This window comes from Triticum dicoccoides, chromosome 6B (genome assembly GCF_002162155.2).
Source record: "Triticum dicoccoides isolate Atlit2015 ecotype Zavitan chromosome 6B, WEW_v2.0, whole genome shotgun sequence".
In the NCBI taxonomy this organism is placed as follows: domain Eukaryota; kingdom Viridiplantae; phylum Streptophyta; class Magnoliopsida; order Poales; family Poaceae; genus Triticum; species Triticum dicoccoides.
In genome coordinates, this window is record NC_041391.1 from 694,893,931 (window position 1) to 694,912,064 (window position 18,134).

General features: G+C 44.2%; 1 protein-coding gene and 1 non-coding gene across 2 annotated transcripts; one reads left to right on the forward strand and one right to left on the reverse strand.

Moving 5' to 3' along the window:
* The first annotated feature begins 9,078 nt into the window (after positions 1 to 9,078).
* TRNAW-CCA lies at positions 9,079 to 9,150 on the forward strand. Its single transcript has one exon. It is a non-coding gene; the product is annotated as a tRNA-Trp (tRNA).
* A 6,016-nt stretch (positions 9,151 to 15,166) lies between these two features.
* LOC119325414 (zinc finger BED domain-containing protein RICESLEEPER 1-like) lies at positions 15,167 to 16,937 on the reverse strand. The gene is made up of 5 exons (XM_037599168.1): positions 16,481 to 16,937; positions 15,922 to 16,349; positions 15,742 to 15,836; positions 15,581 to 15,651; positions 15,167 to 15,504 (listed from the first exon to the last, which is right to left on the reverse strand). Coding segments are annotated over exons 1-5 (939 nt in total). The 5' UTR covers positions 16,825 to 16,937; the 3' UTR covers positions 15,167 to 15,503.
* Between the last annotated feature and the right edge of the window lie 1,197 nt (positions 16,938 to 18,134).

The following is an 18,134-nucleotide window of genomic DNA, read 5'->3' on the forward strand; positions in this document are numbered from 1 at the left end:
TTACTAATTTTTGCGTGTCAGTATCAACATTGATCCAAGTTTTTTGCAAATTAGGCTAAAACATGTATTTATACGTATTGACGCCCGATCCGACAGCTCGGGCCCAGCCGTCAGGTGCCACGCTGGCCAATCGGTGCGTGCCCGCGCGTGCCCCCGCGCTGACTAGGACGAGCCGGTGCGCTGCAACCTGGTCCGGTCGCACCAGCTCCAGCCCGGCCGCACCATTCCCCTCCCCTCCTCCTCCTCGCCCGTTTCCTCCGTCGCCGCCGCCCGCATCCCGACTGCCGGCCGCCGCCCCGCCCCGCCGACGCCATGGTTTTGGAGGACGAAAGCAGCGACGACCATTCTAGCCTCCCGTACATGCATTCTTCCTCCACAGACGGTCTCAACGAGGTCAGTACAGGGTTAGGGTTAGGGTTTCAGATTTGGGATTTCTTGATTTGGTTGTTTTCGCTAGGTTTTGATTTGGCCATTGTTTTTGTGCGAGCTTCTGCAGGTCCCTTTGAGCATTGAAGATCCAGATTACAAGGGGCTTGAGCTGGATGTGATGTCTCCATGTGAGAAGCACGGCATGGCATCTGAGAGGCTTGTTGCCTTTGAAGGAACAGACACAGGCAGGAGGTTTTTAGCATGTGCACAGCCGGTATGGATTGTAGGATTGTAGGCATACTGATTTTTTTTCTTACTTGGTCAGTGCCATATTGAACTCTGTTTGCTGGAGTACTCTGCTTGCTGTCAACATTTTGGTTCATAGTGGTTAGAGTAGCTTATTTAGGTCAAGCATGAGTATATTTTGGTGTCTCCATGTGAGAAGCACGGCATGGCATCTGAGAGGCTTGTTGCCTTTGAAGGAACAGACACAAGCAGGAGGTTTTTAGCATGTGCACAGCCGGTATGGATTGTAGGATTGTAGGCATACTGATTTTTTTTTCTTACTTGGTCAGTGCCATATTGAACTCTGTTTGCTGGAGTACTCTGCTTGCTGTCAACATTTTGGTTCATAGTGGTTAGAGTAGCTTATTTAGGTCAAGCATGAGTATATTTTGCTAGAGTACAATGGCATAGTATTTTTTGTTAATAGTGGTAGTAGAGTAGCTTACAAATGGTTGAACACTCCTTGATATGAACAATAGAGTAACTAACCTAGTCCGTCAGCTACTCAAGTGGTTGCTCCTCTTGTTAAATGTAGTGGTCTGATGCTAAATTTAGACATTCTTTTTGGCAACTGCAGTGATTTTGTGTAATTACTTGCTGTATGAACTATTTTGTTGTTGTTGTTGTTTTTGCAGGAAGGTAGCAATTGTGGCTTTGTTGAATGGGTTGATCACCAGTGGCCCCCAACAATGCAGAATGCATTGTTGAAGCTATGGGCAATGGTTGAAGATGCCAAAAGTGCTAGGGTGAATGACAATCTTGAAAGTTCTTTCACTATCCACCATCTGACAGAAGAGAAGAACAAGCTGGAGGCCAACTATGACAAGCTAGTCCAAGATGTGCATGAGCCGATGAACTTCCAGGAAGATAAGGTCGTGGATTTCAGACATCTGCAGTCTGCCATTACATATCAGCAGGAGGTAAGAAAAGAATTGATTGATGATATGAAGGCAAAGATGGCAACTGAGATGGCAAAGAAAGATGCAGAGACCTAGCAACTTACTCAGAAGTATGAGCTGCTGCTCAACTTGACAAGAGCTCAAGCAACAGTCATTCAGAACTTGAAGTTGAACAAAATGAAAGAGAAGCAAGTGCTTACTGAAGCTAGTATGAATTTGGAGCTGAAGAATGCAGAGCTAACTAAGTGTCAGGAGAAGCTCACCCAAGAGAAGCTAGAGTTGAAGCTTCAGGTTGCTGATCTGCTTAAGGGAAATGAAAAGCATATTGAAGAGAAGTGGCAGTTAGAGTTTCAGAATGAAAAGTTGAAGGAGAAGTTCAGGGGGATTCAGGCCATCTTGGAGAAGTGAAGAAGATGAAAATGAGATTAGTGGCATTGCTGACCTTTTGGAAATGATGGTTGTGTAATGACCTAGCATCTAGGAACTAGTGTTGTGTACTGTATGCTTGTACTAATGGTGAACTATGACTGGTGTATGTATGTAGTAGTTATGCTATTCATCCTTTTGTGAGAAAAGGATGAACTATGCATTTGAAGTGGAACTCCTCTATGTATTGTGAATAATGGTTATGTATTGCTATGTATGGATCAGTTTCTTATTATGTATGGATATGCTGATTATGTAGATGGATATGTTGATGATGGTACATTATGACAATGTTGCAGCAAACCAGACAGTACATTGCAATAAAAGAGGAACAACACTCACTAAATCTCATTGCATCAGAAGATAACTTCACTGATCCATTACAACTTGATCCATTACAACTTGGCTGCAACTGAACCAACTAACTAACTTAATATCGTGCCTGCAACTAAGCCAAGCACAAATATAGTGAAAAGAAACAACACATTGTGAAATTTGGCCCTAATCCCTGCAATCTCTGCATTCTTCTCTCTGAGTTGAGTTTGCAGAGACAGAAACATGGCCTCCCTTGTGCCATCATCTTCACTTGGAGTCAGGATTGGAAATTGATCTTCAGATCTAGCAACAGTTGCAACTTTAAGCCTCCATACTTCATCACGCAGATCCCCAATGAGCTCACTCCAGAATGTGGGCAATGGATCATCATGCCATTGCACAAATCCATAGCCACCGTGCTAATAAGATACACAAGAAAATTTCACCATGCTGCCACATACTATTACACAGAAGAAAGAGGAAGAAAATTAGGGCAAAAAACAACACTCACCATAGCATCCACGCAGCTGTAGTACCTCCTACCAGGGTTCTGCCTGCTCCAGAAGATCCATCTTGGCGCCTTCCTCGGAGTTGAGCAGTGGCACATCACTGGAGGCTCGTATGCCATTGGGTTCTCGCGGTAGCGCATCGGCGAGCGCGACTCCCCCCCCCTCCTTCCTGCAGCTCGACGAAATCCGGGAGCGGACCCGGCACTGGACGACCACGACATCTCCGCCGCCGGCCCCAGTCAGCGCCTCTGAGATTTCTCCTTGGCTGCGCTCCAAATGGCCACTGCGTGGATGAACCCTAGTTTTGTTCCCCACTCTGAGATCTTTTGCTGTCACTTTAATAGTAGGAGAGGTATCTGTCCCACATGTCAGAATCCCCAAATGTGGTACTGCATGTTATGTGATGCCCCAATATTGGTACTGACATGCAACAGCTAGAAGCAGTATTGGTACTGATTTTGTCACAAGTAACTGCAAATGTGGTACTGCTTTGCAAATACTGGTAGTTCAGATAACCACCTAAAGTTCAACATTCAGAAAACCACCTAAAGGTGAACATTCAGATAAGCACCTAAAGTTCAACCACATATCCAGTAGCAAGTTCTACATTACAATAACCAACTAGAGTACTCCACCTCAAGTTCAACATTACAAGCATCAAGTTCAACATTACTAGAGTACTCCACCAGTACTCCACCTCAAGCATCAAGTTCAACCAAAATAACACCACAGTATTTCACATTACATGGCTCCTCCGCCTCCCATGCTAGCAGTGAAGTAGGACATCCATCCAGTGTGTGTGCCATCAGTAAGAATGTCAACATATTGCCTGGGGGCAATGAATGGCATTGGAGCACCTCTTCCAGCTCTTCCTCTGCCTCTGCCAGCTCCTCTTCCAGATGGTGGTGGTGTAGTAGAAGTAGCAGCTCCTTTTCCTCTGCCAGCTCCTCTTCCTCTTCCAGATGGTGGTGGTGTAGTAGAAGTAGCAGCTCCTCTTCCTCTGCCAGCTCCTCTTCCTCTTCCAGATGGTGGTGTTGTAGTAGAAGTAGCACCAGCTCCTCTGCCAACTCCTCTTCTTCCAGATGATGGTGGTGTAGGAGCAGAAGCAGCAGGTCTTGGCTGTCTTGCTGTTGGTGCAGTAGAAGGACCAGCAGCTCTTGGCTGTGAGGTACTTGGAGTAGCCTTGCAAAGAAAAGGAAACAATTAATAATGCTAGAAAGAAATGTACAAGAAAGAAAACATTAGTATATTTGAAGGTGAAAAATTATTACCACATGCTTATTCTTCCTCAAAGCTAGCTCAGGCTTCAACTGTTTAAGACAGTTTGTGTACCTATGCCCTTGGAGACCACAATTGCCACATGTTATGGTCCCCATTCATGAAGTTTCTTTTGGCTTTGGTACTTCAAATTAGCCCTTGATCCTCTTTTCTTTCCTTCTTTCTCTCTTGATTTTGAATACAGGTGGTTCTATGTCTGGACCAGGGGTCCTTGTCCAATCATGCTCACCAGGCACAGGAAAGATCATTGGTTCATAAGCTGCAACATAAAAATCTTTCTTGAAGAATTTGCTGACATAATCCTCTGGTTTCCTTTTAGCCTTGTTTATTGCAGAGATGGCATGGTTGCAAGGTATGCCACTAAGGTCCCACTTCCTGCATCCACAACTCTCAAGTTCCAGGTTGACAACATGTGTTTGCTGCCCACTTGTAACTTGCCATAAGTTGACCCCTGCCTGTATTGGCTTGCAGTATCTGGCCCTCTCCTTCTCAACCTCTAGCTTCTCGCTGTAATGAGGTGTTATGTCCCATCTTGCTTCCTTTACACACTCTCTCTCTTCATGTGCCACCTCATCATCTGCTTATTTTTTATCCCATCACACATTGTCCTTATAGGTTTTCTCCCAACATCTAGAATGTACTTGTTGAACACCTCAGACAAGTTGTTCACTACCAAGTCAGTCTTGCAGTTTGTGTCAAATGCATGCCTTGCCCATGTTGTTTTTGGTATTGCAGTAAGCCACTCCCAAGCTTCCTCACTTTCAGCTCTAAGATCATTCATTGCAATATTAAATTTGTGTTCATTGTAGGCATAGCTAGCATTATCCATGCACTTCTTAAGATCTTCACCCCTAAACCCAGCATTTTGGAAATTTGCATACAAATGTCTAAGGCAGAATCTTTGGTTGCAATCTGGAAACACAGCATTCACTGCATTCAATAACCCCTGACACAAACAATTTAACAAGTCTAAGCTACAAGCTAAAGAAATATGCACCAATGAAAATCTAAGCTACTGTAAACACTTGTTCAAAACAGAATGAAATATGCAAACACATACCTTTTGTCTATCTGACATTATAGTATAAGCTCCAAACTTGTCCACTTCCCCCCTAGGCAAATTTTCAGTTGGTGTAGAAACCAACACCAACTAGGTGTGTCCTCTTGACCAACTATGCCAAATGCCAGTGGATATATGTTGTTGTTGCCATCTCTACCAGTGGCAGCAAGTAGTTGAGCACCTATAGTGAGCTTAATGAAGCATCCATCAACACCTCCATAATCAACATTTCCAAGTGAGATACAATATGGAGTACTCTACAACATGTAAATGGTTCACACAAGGTTCAAGAACTAACCAATGAAAGGCCTACACCCATTGAGAAACCCCTCCCTTGCTCCATTAAGGCAAAAGAACATGGCATGGAATCTTGGGCCTGGGTGGGGTATTTTTGCATTTGGTACTGGAGTAACAGTAGTCACTATTACTCTACTCCTAGGGTTTGTGTCCATGACAGTCTGAGCATAGTCTTTAAGCCTAGGATATTGCTTCTTGTGATCTCCTAACACAGCTTCAATAGCTATGTTCTTTTCCCTATATGCCATGCACTTGGGCACATCTACACCATATTTTTCATTGCATGCATCAATTATAGTCTGAATACCAGTAGTTATATCAGATCTAAAGAGATGCTCATATTTCTGTGCTAGCCACTTAGCACTAACCCTGGTGGTCTCAGTGGTACTAGGGCAAGTGTGCTCTAGTCTCATCTTCTTAATTACAAAGGTTTTCTCCCCTTCTATAATTGCTGCCACCATTAAGAACTGGCATTTTTTATCTTACACTTAACAATTATCCTCTGATCTGAATTCCTGTGATACCTGAAATTCCTGGCCTGGGTGATGTGCAAATTCAACAAAGCATCTCTGAATTGATGTCGATCCCTAAAACACAACTTCATACATAGTTGCTCATGTGGTTGCTCCATTTTCTCATTGTACCACTTCCTAGCAAGCCTTTTCTTTGCCCTACTCTTCCTTTTCTTTGGTAGGACAAAAGAGAGTGGCTCAAAACCATCATCATCACTCTCCCTCAACAACCCCTTCTCTTCTTCATCTGATGAAGGTCTGAAATCAGGTTCAACCTCTGGTAGCTCACTACAATGTGACCTAGTGGTTGGGCCTCTTCTAACTTGCAGCTTCTGCTTCTTCTTTACAGGTTCAACTATAGTTTCTTCTTCTTGTTCAAAAGTCCTATCTTCCTCTACCTCAAATGGGTCCTCAACTTCAGTGTCACAGTCATAATGCAGCATTTCTTCCTCTTCTGATTGATCATCATCTGATTCTTCCTCTTGTACTTCTAGCTCTCTCTGTCTCTTTTCCTCTTCCACCTCTACATCTTCATCATCAACCATGTAATTAGGGTCACTTCCAATTTGACCATCCTCATTAGAGGCATCACTGTCCTCATAAGCCTCAAATCCTTGATATCCCTCTTCTTCTTCTTCCAAAACTGCTTTCAACTTGTTTGTTGCATTTTTGCTTTCTTGTGTGCAAACACCAGCAGGACCAGCAGGGTGATGTGTGCTACATTGACTCTCAAAAACTACTCCTTCCTGATCAACAGCTAAGATAGGAGGCTCACTCAGATCATAAACAACATGTTCTTGGTACACCACAGTGGACAAGTCTGACTTTTCAAAATGTTGCCTCTCAAAATCAGTATTAGGGGGTGGACAAGCCCTGACTACAAAATTAAGCACCAATTTATCCTGGATCTTCCTCTTTATCATCTGTAATTCTGCATGACTGTCTACCAAATCCAGCCCTTTCTCTCCTAAAGATGGATTTTCAATGTGAAACAAACAATCATATGCATTAAATCCTTGGGTTTCCATCACTGCAACCAAATTCAGATAAGTAATATCTGAACCACACAGCTTCATCACCAATGGTTCTCTTGCATCAAAATGGATCCTTACTTGCCAAATGTCTTCATCCAAACTACAGAACAAATTAAATTTCATGTATTCATAATAATTACTCTTAATTTGGAGAGCAACAGTACAGTATAGTACAATTTAAAGTAACCTGTAAGTCTATTATTTACTAATTCAGCACAATAGCAAAATTTGGAGAGCAACAATACAGTACAGAACAATTTAAGTAACAGTACCAGACAGTACAGAACAATTTGGAGAGCCACAATAATACCAAATTTTTACTGTCACTGAACTAATTTGAGAGTGCAATACACTATGTTACTAGGTTAGTTTAATTGTCCTATACTAGTCACTTCAATTGGATAAAACCTAATCCCCAACTGGATAAAGCAGAAGATGAACAAACCCTAAAAATGCCCAATTGGATAAATCAAAGGAGGAGTAGGACAAGGGTACTTACAGCACGCCGCCAAGTCCATGCGTCAACTCATGGCTGCTGCTAGGGTTCGCCACCCACTGATGCGCCAACCGCAACCGCTGCTCCATGGTGAGTAACATCGACTCCTCGTCGTCGGTCGAGTACGCGGAGCTGGAGTCGTTGCCGCCATCCTCGTCGACGCCAGCCGTTCCGCTAGGAGGCCAGAACGACATCTCGCCGCCGCCGTGGACGCCCTCGCCGCCGCCTGGCGGAATCGCCGACGCCATGGACTAGGGTTCGAGCGAAGACGAGGAGGGGAGGGGAATGATGCGGCCGGGCTGGAGCTGGTGCGATCGGACCAGGTTGCAGCGCACCGGCTCGTCCTAGTCAGCGCGCGGGCACGCGCCGATTGGCCAGCGTGGCACCTGACAGGTGGGCCCGAGCTGTTGGATCGGGCGTCAATACGTATAAATACGCGTTTTAGCCTAATTTGCAAAAACTTGGACCAATGTTGGTACTGACACGTAAAAATTAGCAATCGTGGTACCAATCTGCATGTGATACCCGAATTGTGGTACTTCTGTGCAATTAACTCCTCCAACAATGAAGGTAGAGGGGCCTGGTTTTAGGAACCTACCGTCTCTTGTTTTTCTTTTTTTATGTTTTTTTGTTTCTTATTAGCTTTGTAGTTTTCTTTTGGCTTTTCATTTCATGTTTATTCTTGTGCATTTTTTATTTTTATTTGTTCCTCCCTTTCTTTGTTTCAATGTATTTTCCCCGTTTGTTTGTTTTTGCACTTTTCTTTCTTCTTCTTTTCTTTTTTCATTCATGATTTTTTTAAACCGTCTTATTTTAGTGCATGGGCATTTTTGTATGTCATTAATAATTTTGTAAAATTGCTCGAACAAAATTTCTATTTTTATCAACATTTTTAAGGGTCGTGAACAACTTTTAAAAATTGTACATGTCTTTTCTATACGGTATGACAGTTTTTGAAAAAAAATCGCAAATAGTTTTTGATGTTTCAATGTTTATTATTTTTTAAATGTTGTGATATTTTATTTTACCAAAAATATGAAATAATTTTCGTATTTTAACAAAAAATACAATAATTTTTATGAATAGGGGAAACCTAAAATAAAAATTAGAAGTGAAAAACAAAAATTAGAGACGCGCGCTAGGCGAGTGGGACTTGGGCCCAGCCTATCTAACATACGCTGTAGGCGAGCGTCCCCCGCCCCCCATTGGCGAGGTGGGCGGTCGGAGCGGATGAGGAAGTGCCCCGGTCGAGAGTCGCCGTGGATGTAGCCGGCCGGCGCCGTCCCCAACGTAACCTTGTAGGGGCAGGACATCGAAACGAGACAGAAACTACAACTTTGCAAAAACTCATGTACACAACCCTCTCCTCCACTCCACTGGCTGCAGCTCCCTGTTTTTCCATGCGTTCCCGTCAATCTCCCTCTGTTTTGCACTTTCGCTGGACTGCCGGCGTCCTGAAACCAATCATGAGAACCATGACCACATCCTCCAGCTCGTTCATTTAAGCTTCGAAGTAACTGTAATTTGGAAAGGAACCTGACGTGATAATCTACCCGTACTGTCGGTCTTGTAGGCTGATTAGCGAGCAACATTACACCGGATCCGTGGCGCAATGGTAGCGCGTCTGACTCCAGATCAGAAGGTTGCGTGTTCGATTCACGTCGGGTTCAATACCCCCCGTTCCTAATCCGGTCTCTTTTTTTTTATTTTTTGCCGTAGTTTCATTTCAGATTTCAGATCATATAGATGCAGAAGCAGGGGAGGTGTTGCTGTACATATTTGTTCCCGATTAAATAGTTATGTTATCCTTGGAGTAATTTGGAAGCATTTGGCACCTCCGCAAAATTCAAACTCTGCAAGCCAAAATATTCAAGCTCCGAAAGCAACTCAAAGACAGGCCCCATCAAGCAAGCCAGGGGCAGGCGCTTTGTTCTCCAATCATAAATTGAATACCTAATTTTGAACTAGCATATCCCCGCGCGGCGGCACGCCGCGCCATGTCAATACGTTGTTTTATTTTCTACAGTGGGAGCCGATTTAAAGCAAGAGAGCTATGTAGGTGACATGCATTGTAATCGCTAAAGGAGAAGCTAGAAAATGACACATTTATTGTTACCATGCGTGGTGCATCTTAGAAAATAGGGAGTACAAACAACTCAGTACATATCGGAAAAACTATACAAAGCAAGGTAACACCAACAATCATAATATATGTGCTTCTTTTCTTATTATCAAGTGCACGTTCTTGCATTTTGTAATACTGACAATGCAGTACGCATGTATAGTTGACAATGCAGTTGCAGTCGTGGATAAAACCTCGTTTATTTTTGTTATCATATCTAAGGAGAATTTACCCACCTCTAAGTTCCCTTACCGGTTTAACCCCAAGTGTGATCTCATGCCTGAAACCTGAAGCTACCTGCAAGAAGTTCAGTTCATAAGCTACCTGAAAATGTTAATATTCAGAATGTTCAGAACAGGGCAAAAGAAACAACCAGGATGCAAGCTTTGTGCTACCACTTAATCATATGGTCTACAATCTTGCTTACTCAATGTTCAGATTACTGTAATTTTTGCACTAAAAGGTCTCAGCTATGTTAAGCTTGTATGATCACTATAAACAAAATATGGTTGCTGCCTCAGCAATACACGCCCGCGCGGCGGCAGGCCGCGCCCGTTGATACGTTTTGTGAAAAATTGTATGCATGATGATATTAAACTTTCTCTGTTAATCCATGAGGCGGTGAGACCGAATGGGTGACCATATTGAATTGCCATTGTTTGGTGTGAGCCAGCTCATGTGCTAAAAATAAACACTTTTTGGTGGCTTCAAAAGCATGATAATTATAGTCATCAATGATGATGCTATAGTGGGTGCAAATGTATACCAAAGCGGACTGAGTAGCATTTTCCGCCACTGCATTGAGTGTCGTTGTCCCGGTGAATGTAGCTTGATTATATCCACGGTCTATGATCATGGCATACGTTGTAAATCTTGATGTAAGTATGAAGTGTCTTATAATGGTTCATTTTTCCAGTCATAGATCCTACAGAATTATGAGCTGAAGGAACCTATAATGGGCGTTGTTGTTTTTCTATGCAAAGAACCATGTATATTGTGCACATAGCTCACAATTATGAACGACAACTAAGAGAAAGAGCAAAAAAAGGCAAGCTTGTTCCCAAATGATTAGTCTGGAGAAAGGCTATTATGGAAATTGGTACTTAGCTATCGGCAAAATGATGATTCACTAATGAATAGGAATAAACATCATTGTGTTGCTTGACTAACAAATTGGTCTGTTGGTCAAAGTGTTCGTCTCAACCACCGAAGATCAAAATATCACTAGTAATAGTTTGTTGTTAGAACTTATGATTTAGTATAAGTATTTAAATACTTCCTTGTGCATTGTATGCATTGTATAGCTAATCTGGAAGGTTCATACCATATTAACCCTTTCAACATCCACATATGCTTGCAAAAGAAAAAAGTTCACCTGGTATTTTTTCCCTCTTCATAGTATGGATTTCACAGAATTCAATGAATATAATTTTTTTACTCTTCTTGTGATGGATTTAGACTAAAATAAGACTTATATAAGCATAAGTTTGTAGTCATAATTCTGCAATTGGCAATGGATACATTTTTTTTATCACAATGGATGATACATCTTGCAAGATGAAAAACACACATTGCCGCACCGGTCTATGTGCCACCATGAAATATGCTATGTTTTTTTGGAAAAGGAGGAATACCCCCGGCCTCTGCATCTCTTGATGCGGACAGCCCTTTTATTAAAAATCTAGGTTCAAAACAAAGTTTTATGAAATATGCTATGTGATAGTAATGATGTGTTGTCATTCTGTTTTATTTGATTAAATTGGATTTGCGACATAAACTGTATGTAATTGGCCCTTCCCACGAAAATTCCGGTCCGCGCAGTAGATTAATCAGCCAATACACAATTCCGGTCCGTGCAGTAGATTTCTCATACTTCACGTATTCACATCGCCTCATGTTCTCATGCACATATTCACATCAGCCCCCGACAATCACGCGCGAACACACTCCATGCAGCCACCAGTGAGTCAGTGATAAAAATGACAATAACCAATCCCAAACCACCTGACACGCAGCATTTGACCCAACAGAACAAATCGCAAAGCAAATTTCTATGTCCACACGAGTAGTGTACCTCATAATATACTCAGAATTACAAATGAGAGGCAAATACAAAATCACAGAAGGAAAGAAAATATCTAAAACAAGGATGAAATGTAAATGCTTCGGGACTCACGCCGCGACACCAGATGCCGCCCCGCATAGGTCGGTGATGAGCTCTTCATGTCGTCGAATAACAAATCAACAGACCGACGAAGGAAGACGCCATCCACGGCAAGTCCAACGTTGCCGCCAGTAAAGATAAATTATCTGAGCTTATCAACTGTTGTGGTGGATCTTAAACCTGCGCGTAGACCTCTAGCACACTCTACTGCATAAGTTAGATAATAGTACATGGGAAGACATCAGGAAATAGCCAAATGTCGGAAAAAAACTGCTTTCTATTTTATTTACTTTTTTGCGGGAAAAACTGCTTGCTAATGACATGACATACATACAGAAGACTAATGTGGAATAATGACTATTCAATCAATAAGCAGCTACAATGTTGCATTATTTTTGTTAAACACAACATATTTTAGTGAAAAAAGACAACATATATTGAACGAACTTAAGCAGAGGAGAGAACAAAATCTAGGAAACTATTGGTACAAGTAATCCCCTAAGAATTTGGTACACCCAACTGTATGAAGTTCAAGATTTTCAGATATACCCATGTGCTGTACTCAACTGAAGTACTCAAACCTTTGCGAGGTGGATGGATCGGTACAACTGTAGAGATGGTGACTGCCTAAGAATGAGGAGAAGCAAAATCAAATAATTTTTTTATCTAAAGAGTAAAGACAGCAAACGAACTGAACAGGAGATCACCTTCCCATATACTCCCTCCGTTTCAAAATTCTTGTCTTAGATTTATCTAGATACGGATGTATCTAACACTAAAATATAAATAGATACATTGGATGTATCTAACACTAAAATATAAATAGATACATTCGTATGTAGACAAATCTAAGACAAGAATTTTGGTACGGAGGGAGTATTAACCAGCAGTATGTGAGCGCGTGCACAAAGTGCACCCAGAGGTCGGACGGCAAATGCGCGGGCAAGCTGATAACGCCTGTCGATGGCTGGGATGGGAGTAGGCGCTGATAACGCCTGTCACCGCTCGGCGTCGCATGTGGTGGTTAGCCGGCGATGCCAGGCCGCGCGCGGCCGTGGTGCTGTCCCCAGTGCGCCTGCTTGAGAACCTGCGAGGCGCATACATCGACCCGAAGCTGGCGCTGGCCGGGGCTCCCGACGTCCATCCATGGCGCAGTCAACGGACGGAGGAGGCTTCGAGCGGCAGACGACGGCGCACATGTATAGCACACTTGTCACACCATCCCTCCTACTCCTGCCACCGCATGGTATTCTGTCTTCGCGTCACCTCCCCTTCTTCTACAGCGGGCGGAGAATGGGAGAAAGAGAGAGGAGTGCGCTGGTGACCTGATCAGCGGATGCTCGCCCGGACGTTGTCGATCTGCACAATTGTCACTGGCGAGACGGGAACCAACACCTGCAACCCGGCGGCATGCCATCGACGCCCAGGTTGGTATTGGTATAGCTCTCGCCTAAGAGGCCTCTCTCACTCCCGTGCACGGCGCAATGCTTGCTTCTCGACGCGGTCTTTCCCCGACGATACGGCAGCGCAAACTGCCCCGCGGCTGTGCTGGTGCCACCATCGCACATGAAGACCGGAGGAAGCCTTGATCGGTGGGATGGCGACGGCGCTGATGAGCACCAGCTGCAGCCTCGGCAAGGTGGGGAGATGGGGCTCAGAGGCGGCCTTCCGGCGAGGGTCTGGCCGGCGGGGAGTTCGAAAAGGATGGGTGAGAGCAGCTGAGCACCGCCGGGTACCGGAGGTCCCGGCCGCGAAACTGTGGTGAGCTGTAGAGAAGAGGTGGGGAGCCATTTTATAGGGACTTAGAACGGCGTGGCGGTGGAGCGGTGTGGACGGGCGGCGGGATTGAGCGGTGGACGACCGGAATCTTCGAGTGATAGTTATCAGGAAACATCCACGCAAATCGTCTTATTAAAAATTCCCAAATGCTAAAAAGTGCATGCGTGCTCGTTGACGTGATCGAGCACTCACCCTTTCGAGCCGTCCGATCAGGATCCCAATCGCCAGGTCTTTCACCGTTGGTTTACGGAGCGAAGGAGACGACAGACAGCGCAGTGGGCCTCACCCAAACCCACGCCCCCATCCACCACAAGCACACGACAGTTTCTTCTCCCAAATCCACCGCTGTGTTCGTCGATCCGCGGCGCCGGCCGCGCCGTGCTCGTCTACCCAGCCGACGTCGGGGGCCAAGGTGACAGATCCGACAGCCTGCTCCCCCGCCTCCATCTTTGTTCGGCGTCTCCCGCGCCGCGGCACTGGACTCGCTCGCGGAATCCGTCGGGTTCTTGACGGCGTCGCACTCCGCCGTCGTCGTCTCGGCGGTCGCCGCGATGCTCGACTCCGGCGAGCTCCTCCGGCCTCCCGCGACAAGGCCATATTTGTGTGGGCGGCCTTCGCATCCTGGGAAGGCGAGGGCGCACCCATCTCCACGAGGAAGGCGAGCGTGCACTGCCCCCATGCTCCTCATTCAGGGTCGCTGGCCCCGACAACGTCGCAGCGGGTCTCTTCCTCTCCCACATCTCGCCGCCGGCCGCACCCGGGATGACCTCGACCTCCTGCTGGTGCACCTCCTTCTCCCTACTCCCATCTGCTGCTGCACCCTACAGCTACCCCAGCTCCGATGTCTGAACTTCTACTCGTGATCGTGTACAGGTGCTGGCTTTAGCTTGAACTAGAGAAGAAAAATTGCATCGAAGTAGAAGGTGGATGATGGTGCTGGTGCCTTTTCTCTTGAACTGTTGCTGGTGATTCAGGGTGGACACGGTCCGGGCCGGTCCGGTCCCGGTCCGAGCCGTCACTTGGACCGGCCGCCGGCGGTCCGGTCCGGACCGAACCGAGCTGTCCAACGAGCTCCTTTTCTGGGACCGGACCGTTTGGGGGTCAGCTCGGTCAAGCCTGAGAGGACCGAATGGACCGGCCAGTCACCTTGCCTAGCAGACTGTATTTTGCTGCGTATAGGTCATATTTAGCTGTTGTTCATGCAGTTGCAGGTAGCTGCCGATCGCACGATCCATCCCATGACATGGTCTTGAGCAAAACTAGCTGAGCTACTGACTGTACGTGGACATATGCATGCTGCCGGTCCTATTATTCAGAGAAGGAGCAAAGTGTATGCTAGAACATGCAACAGACTAGTCATCAGTTTAGGCATCTGTTGATTTTGGAGAGTAAATAAAGCAAAAGTGCAACAACAAGTAGATAAGTTTAGCTACTGTTTAGGCATCACATAGTGACAAGCTTACGAATGGATGTAATATGATAAGTCATCACTCCTCACTACATTTTCAGATAAGTTTGGACAGGAACAACAGATATATCACATCCACAAACAATTCATTTGGACAGCAGGCACTAGACTAAACTTGGACAGTAAAAATAACTACATTCGGACAGCATTTCCTTTGTTTTTTGGACATCAAAACAACTGATTTTGACAGCAAACATAGCACAAATCAGGTTAAGCAACACAAATACCACATCCACAAACATAATGTCTTATCATCATTGAACGACACGATTACAAACTTGCAATGACAATTTCAAGTCCATGTCAATTGGCAAGTTGAAAATAACACAAATGAGAGGTTCATCTCCAAGCTAGTTGTGACATTTCACAGTTCATGACTTGACAAGTTCGAACATAACCCAAATGCAAAAGTAGCCTTCCCATGAGAAAGATCACTTTGACATTCATCTCCAAAATAGCAAGATCAAGATCAACATCCACATGATGAGCGTCTACAAGATAAGCAACATTCGCATAAATAATGTTTGGTATCGTATGCCAAGTGAAACATGTAGGAAGAATTGTTACCAATCGTTGATCTCCTCCACGATGGGTAACTTGATGGTTTCAACATCATCCTCTTCATTCTCATCCCTCGGCTACAAGTGTGGAAGTTCGACAAATGCTCACATCACAACAAGACCAAAAAAGAAAGAAAGAAAAAGGTAAGGAAAAGATGGCAAACATACCACCAGATTCAAGTCAACGTGAGCACCCTTGATATAACTTGCACCACAAACTAATGCCTCCACCATAACCGGTTTTAACGAACTCCTGTAGTCATCTAATACACACAAGTAGATAAACTAGTTTGAGGATGAGAACTTGACAAGTTTATATCCAAAGTTCATTACTACGAGTTGACATACCTAAAATCCTTCCGGTCGTGCTGAAGGTAGATTCTGAAGACACGGAGGTAGCCGGGATAGTAAGGAACCTCCTGGCTATCTTGGCCATAATTGGGTACCTAGGAGCATTGACTTTCCACCAACCAAGAAGATCAAGAGCCTTGTTGCGAGGTTCAACCGCATCCTCTAAGTAGTTCCTCAACTCACTCTTTGATATTCTTGTTGAACGGGACGATAAGAAGGACTCATACCCAGCTTGAACTGGGATACTAGGAATGTTTGTAGAGGAAGATACACTTTCTCCATTTCCAGCTCGCTTATCTTGGGAAACACATTTGTCATACAAGGTCGCCAACTCTTTCTCCACGATTTTCATCTCAGTCCTACACCTCGTACTTCCTACTCCATATAGTTCTCCAAAGGCCCACTCTATGTAATTCATCTTGTACCTAGGATGAAAGATGATAGCATTGGAGTGAATTAGCAAGCACATGAATAAAAAAATAGCAAGCACAAGAATAAAAAAACAGCAAGCACATGAATAAAAAAACATTGGAGTGAAAACAACAAGCATATGTACCGTGGATCAAAGACGGTTGCGATCACCATGGCATTGTTCTTTTCTTCCCAATATTTGTCAAACTTCTCTAACATTGCTTCACCCATTTCCTTGTAGTGGTCACTATCACTAGTCATTGCACGTTTGATTGCAAGCTTGACACCAACAATGTATGGATAGAAGATGTTCGAAGTGGGATATAAACTTCCTGAAAATGCATTTGTCACCTCAGCCAAACTCTCAAGTAATGGAGAGATAAGGTCATACATGTCCCACTCTGCGTTTGTCGGCGCCCAAGCATAGTTGGCATTGGAACCAGCATGAGAGGTCAAGGCTTCCTTATAATCACGGGCAGTGCTAATCATCTTATAGGTTGAACTCCACCTTGTTTTACAATCCAGGTGTAAATGATTACCAACTTTGACACCCAAGCTTTTGCAAGTGGCAACAAAAGCATGGAGACGAGAAGGTGACCTCTTGAAGTACTTCACCGTTTCTCTCAAGCTGTTTATCAAATTATCTAAGACCTCCGTCCCATCTTGCACGACCAAGTTGAGGATGTGTGCACAACAACGGATATGAAAATACTGTCCTTCAAAGTCATTACCTACAATAGACAACTTTTATATGAGCAAAAACAACAAGCATGTGAGCAAATATAGCAAGCATGTGAGCAAAAACAGCAAACATGTGGGCAAAAACAGCAAGCATATGAGCACAAAGAGCTTCTATATGAGCATAGCAACAAGCATATGAGCAAAAACAGCAAGCATGTGAGCAAAAACAGCAAACATGTGGGCAAAAACAGCAAGCATATGAGCACAAAGAGCTTCTATATGAGCATAGCAACAAGCAGCAAAACCAGCAAGCATGTGAGCAAATATAGCAAGCATGTGAGCAAAAACAGCAAACATGTGGGCAAAAACAGCAAGCATATGAGCACAAAGAGCTTCTATATGAGCATAGCAACAAGCATACCTCTCCGAAACGAGAACTTGGCCTTCAAAGCATCGACTGCACCATCATTGTTTGAAGCGTTGTCAAGTGTAACGGACATTATTTTGGTCTCAATATTCCATTCTGTCACACAAGCATAGAGAGCATCCGCAATGACATTTCCAGAGTGAGGAGGGTCCAACTCTATGAAAGCAAGAACACGGGTTTGCATATTCCAATTCCCATCTATGTAGTGTGCAACCACACACATGTAAGATAAGGTTTGGTTGCTTGTCCACAAATCTGTAGTTAGACATATGGAGCTCACACCCTTTAGGACAGATTTAAGCACCTCTTTTTCTTTCTTGTAGACCCTCATGCACTCGGCTCGTATTGCCTTCCTTTCAATGGGTTTATAATTTGGATTCATGCACTTCATTAGAATGTTGAACCACTCATGTTCAACCATTCTAAATGAATACTCATGCACACATATCATCTTAGCAATAAGCTCCTTGACAATTCCTTGGTCATACTCAATAGAGGGGTGCATTGTTGGACCACTTGCTGTACCATTGATTTTGCGCAATTCCAGAGTTGTTTGGATGGCATCCCTAGCCATCTTGGCCTTGTAATTCTTACATTTTAAATGATGCCTTCCAATAGTTGAGGTGCTGCCACCTTGCGTATACGCATACTTCTTATCAATACAATAATTACAAACAGCCTTCAACACAAT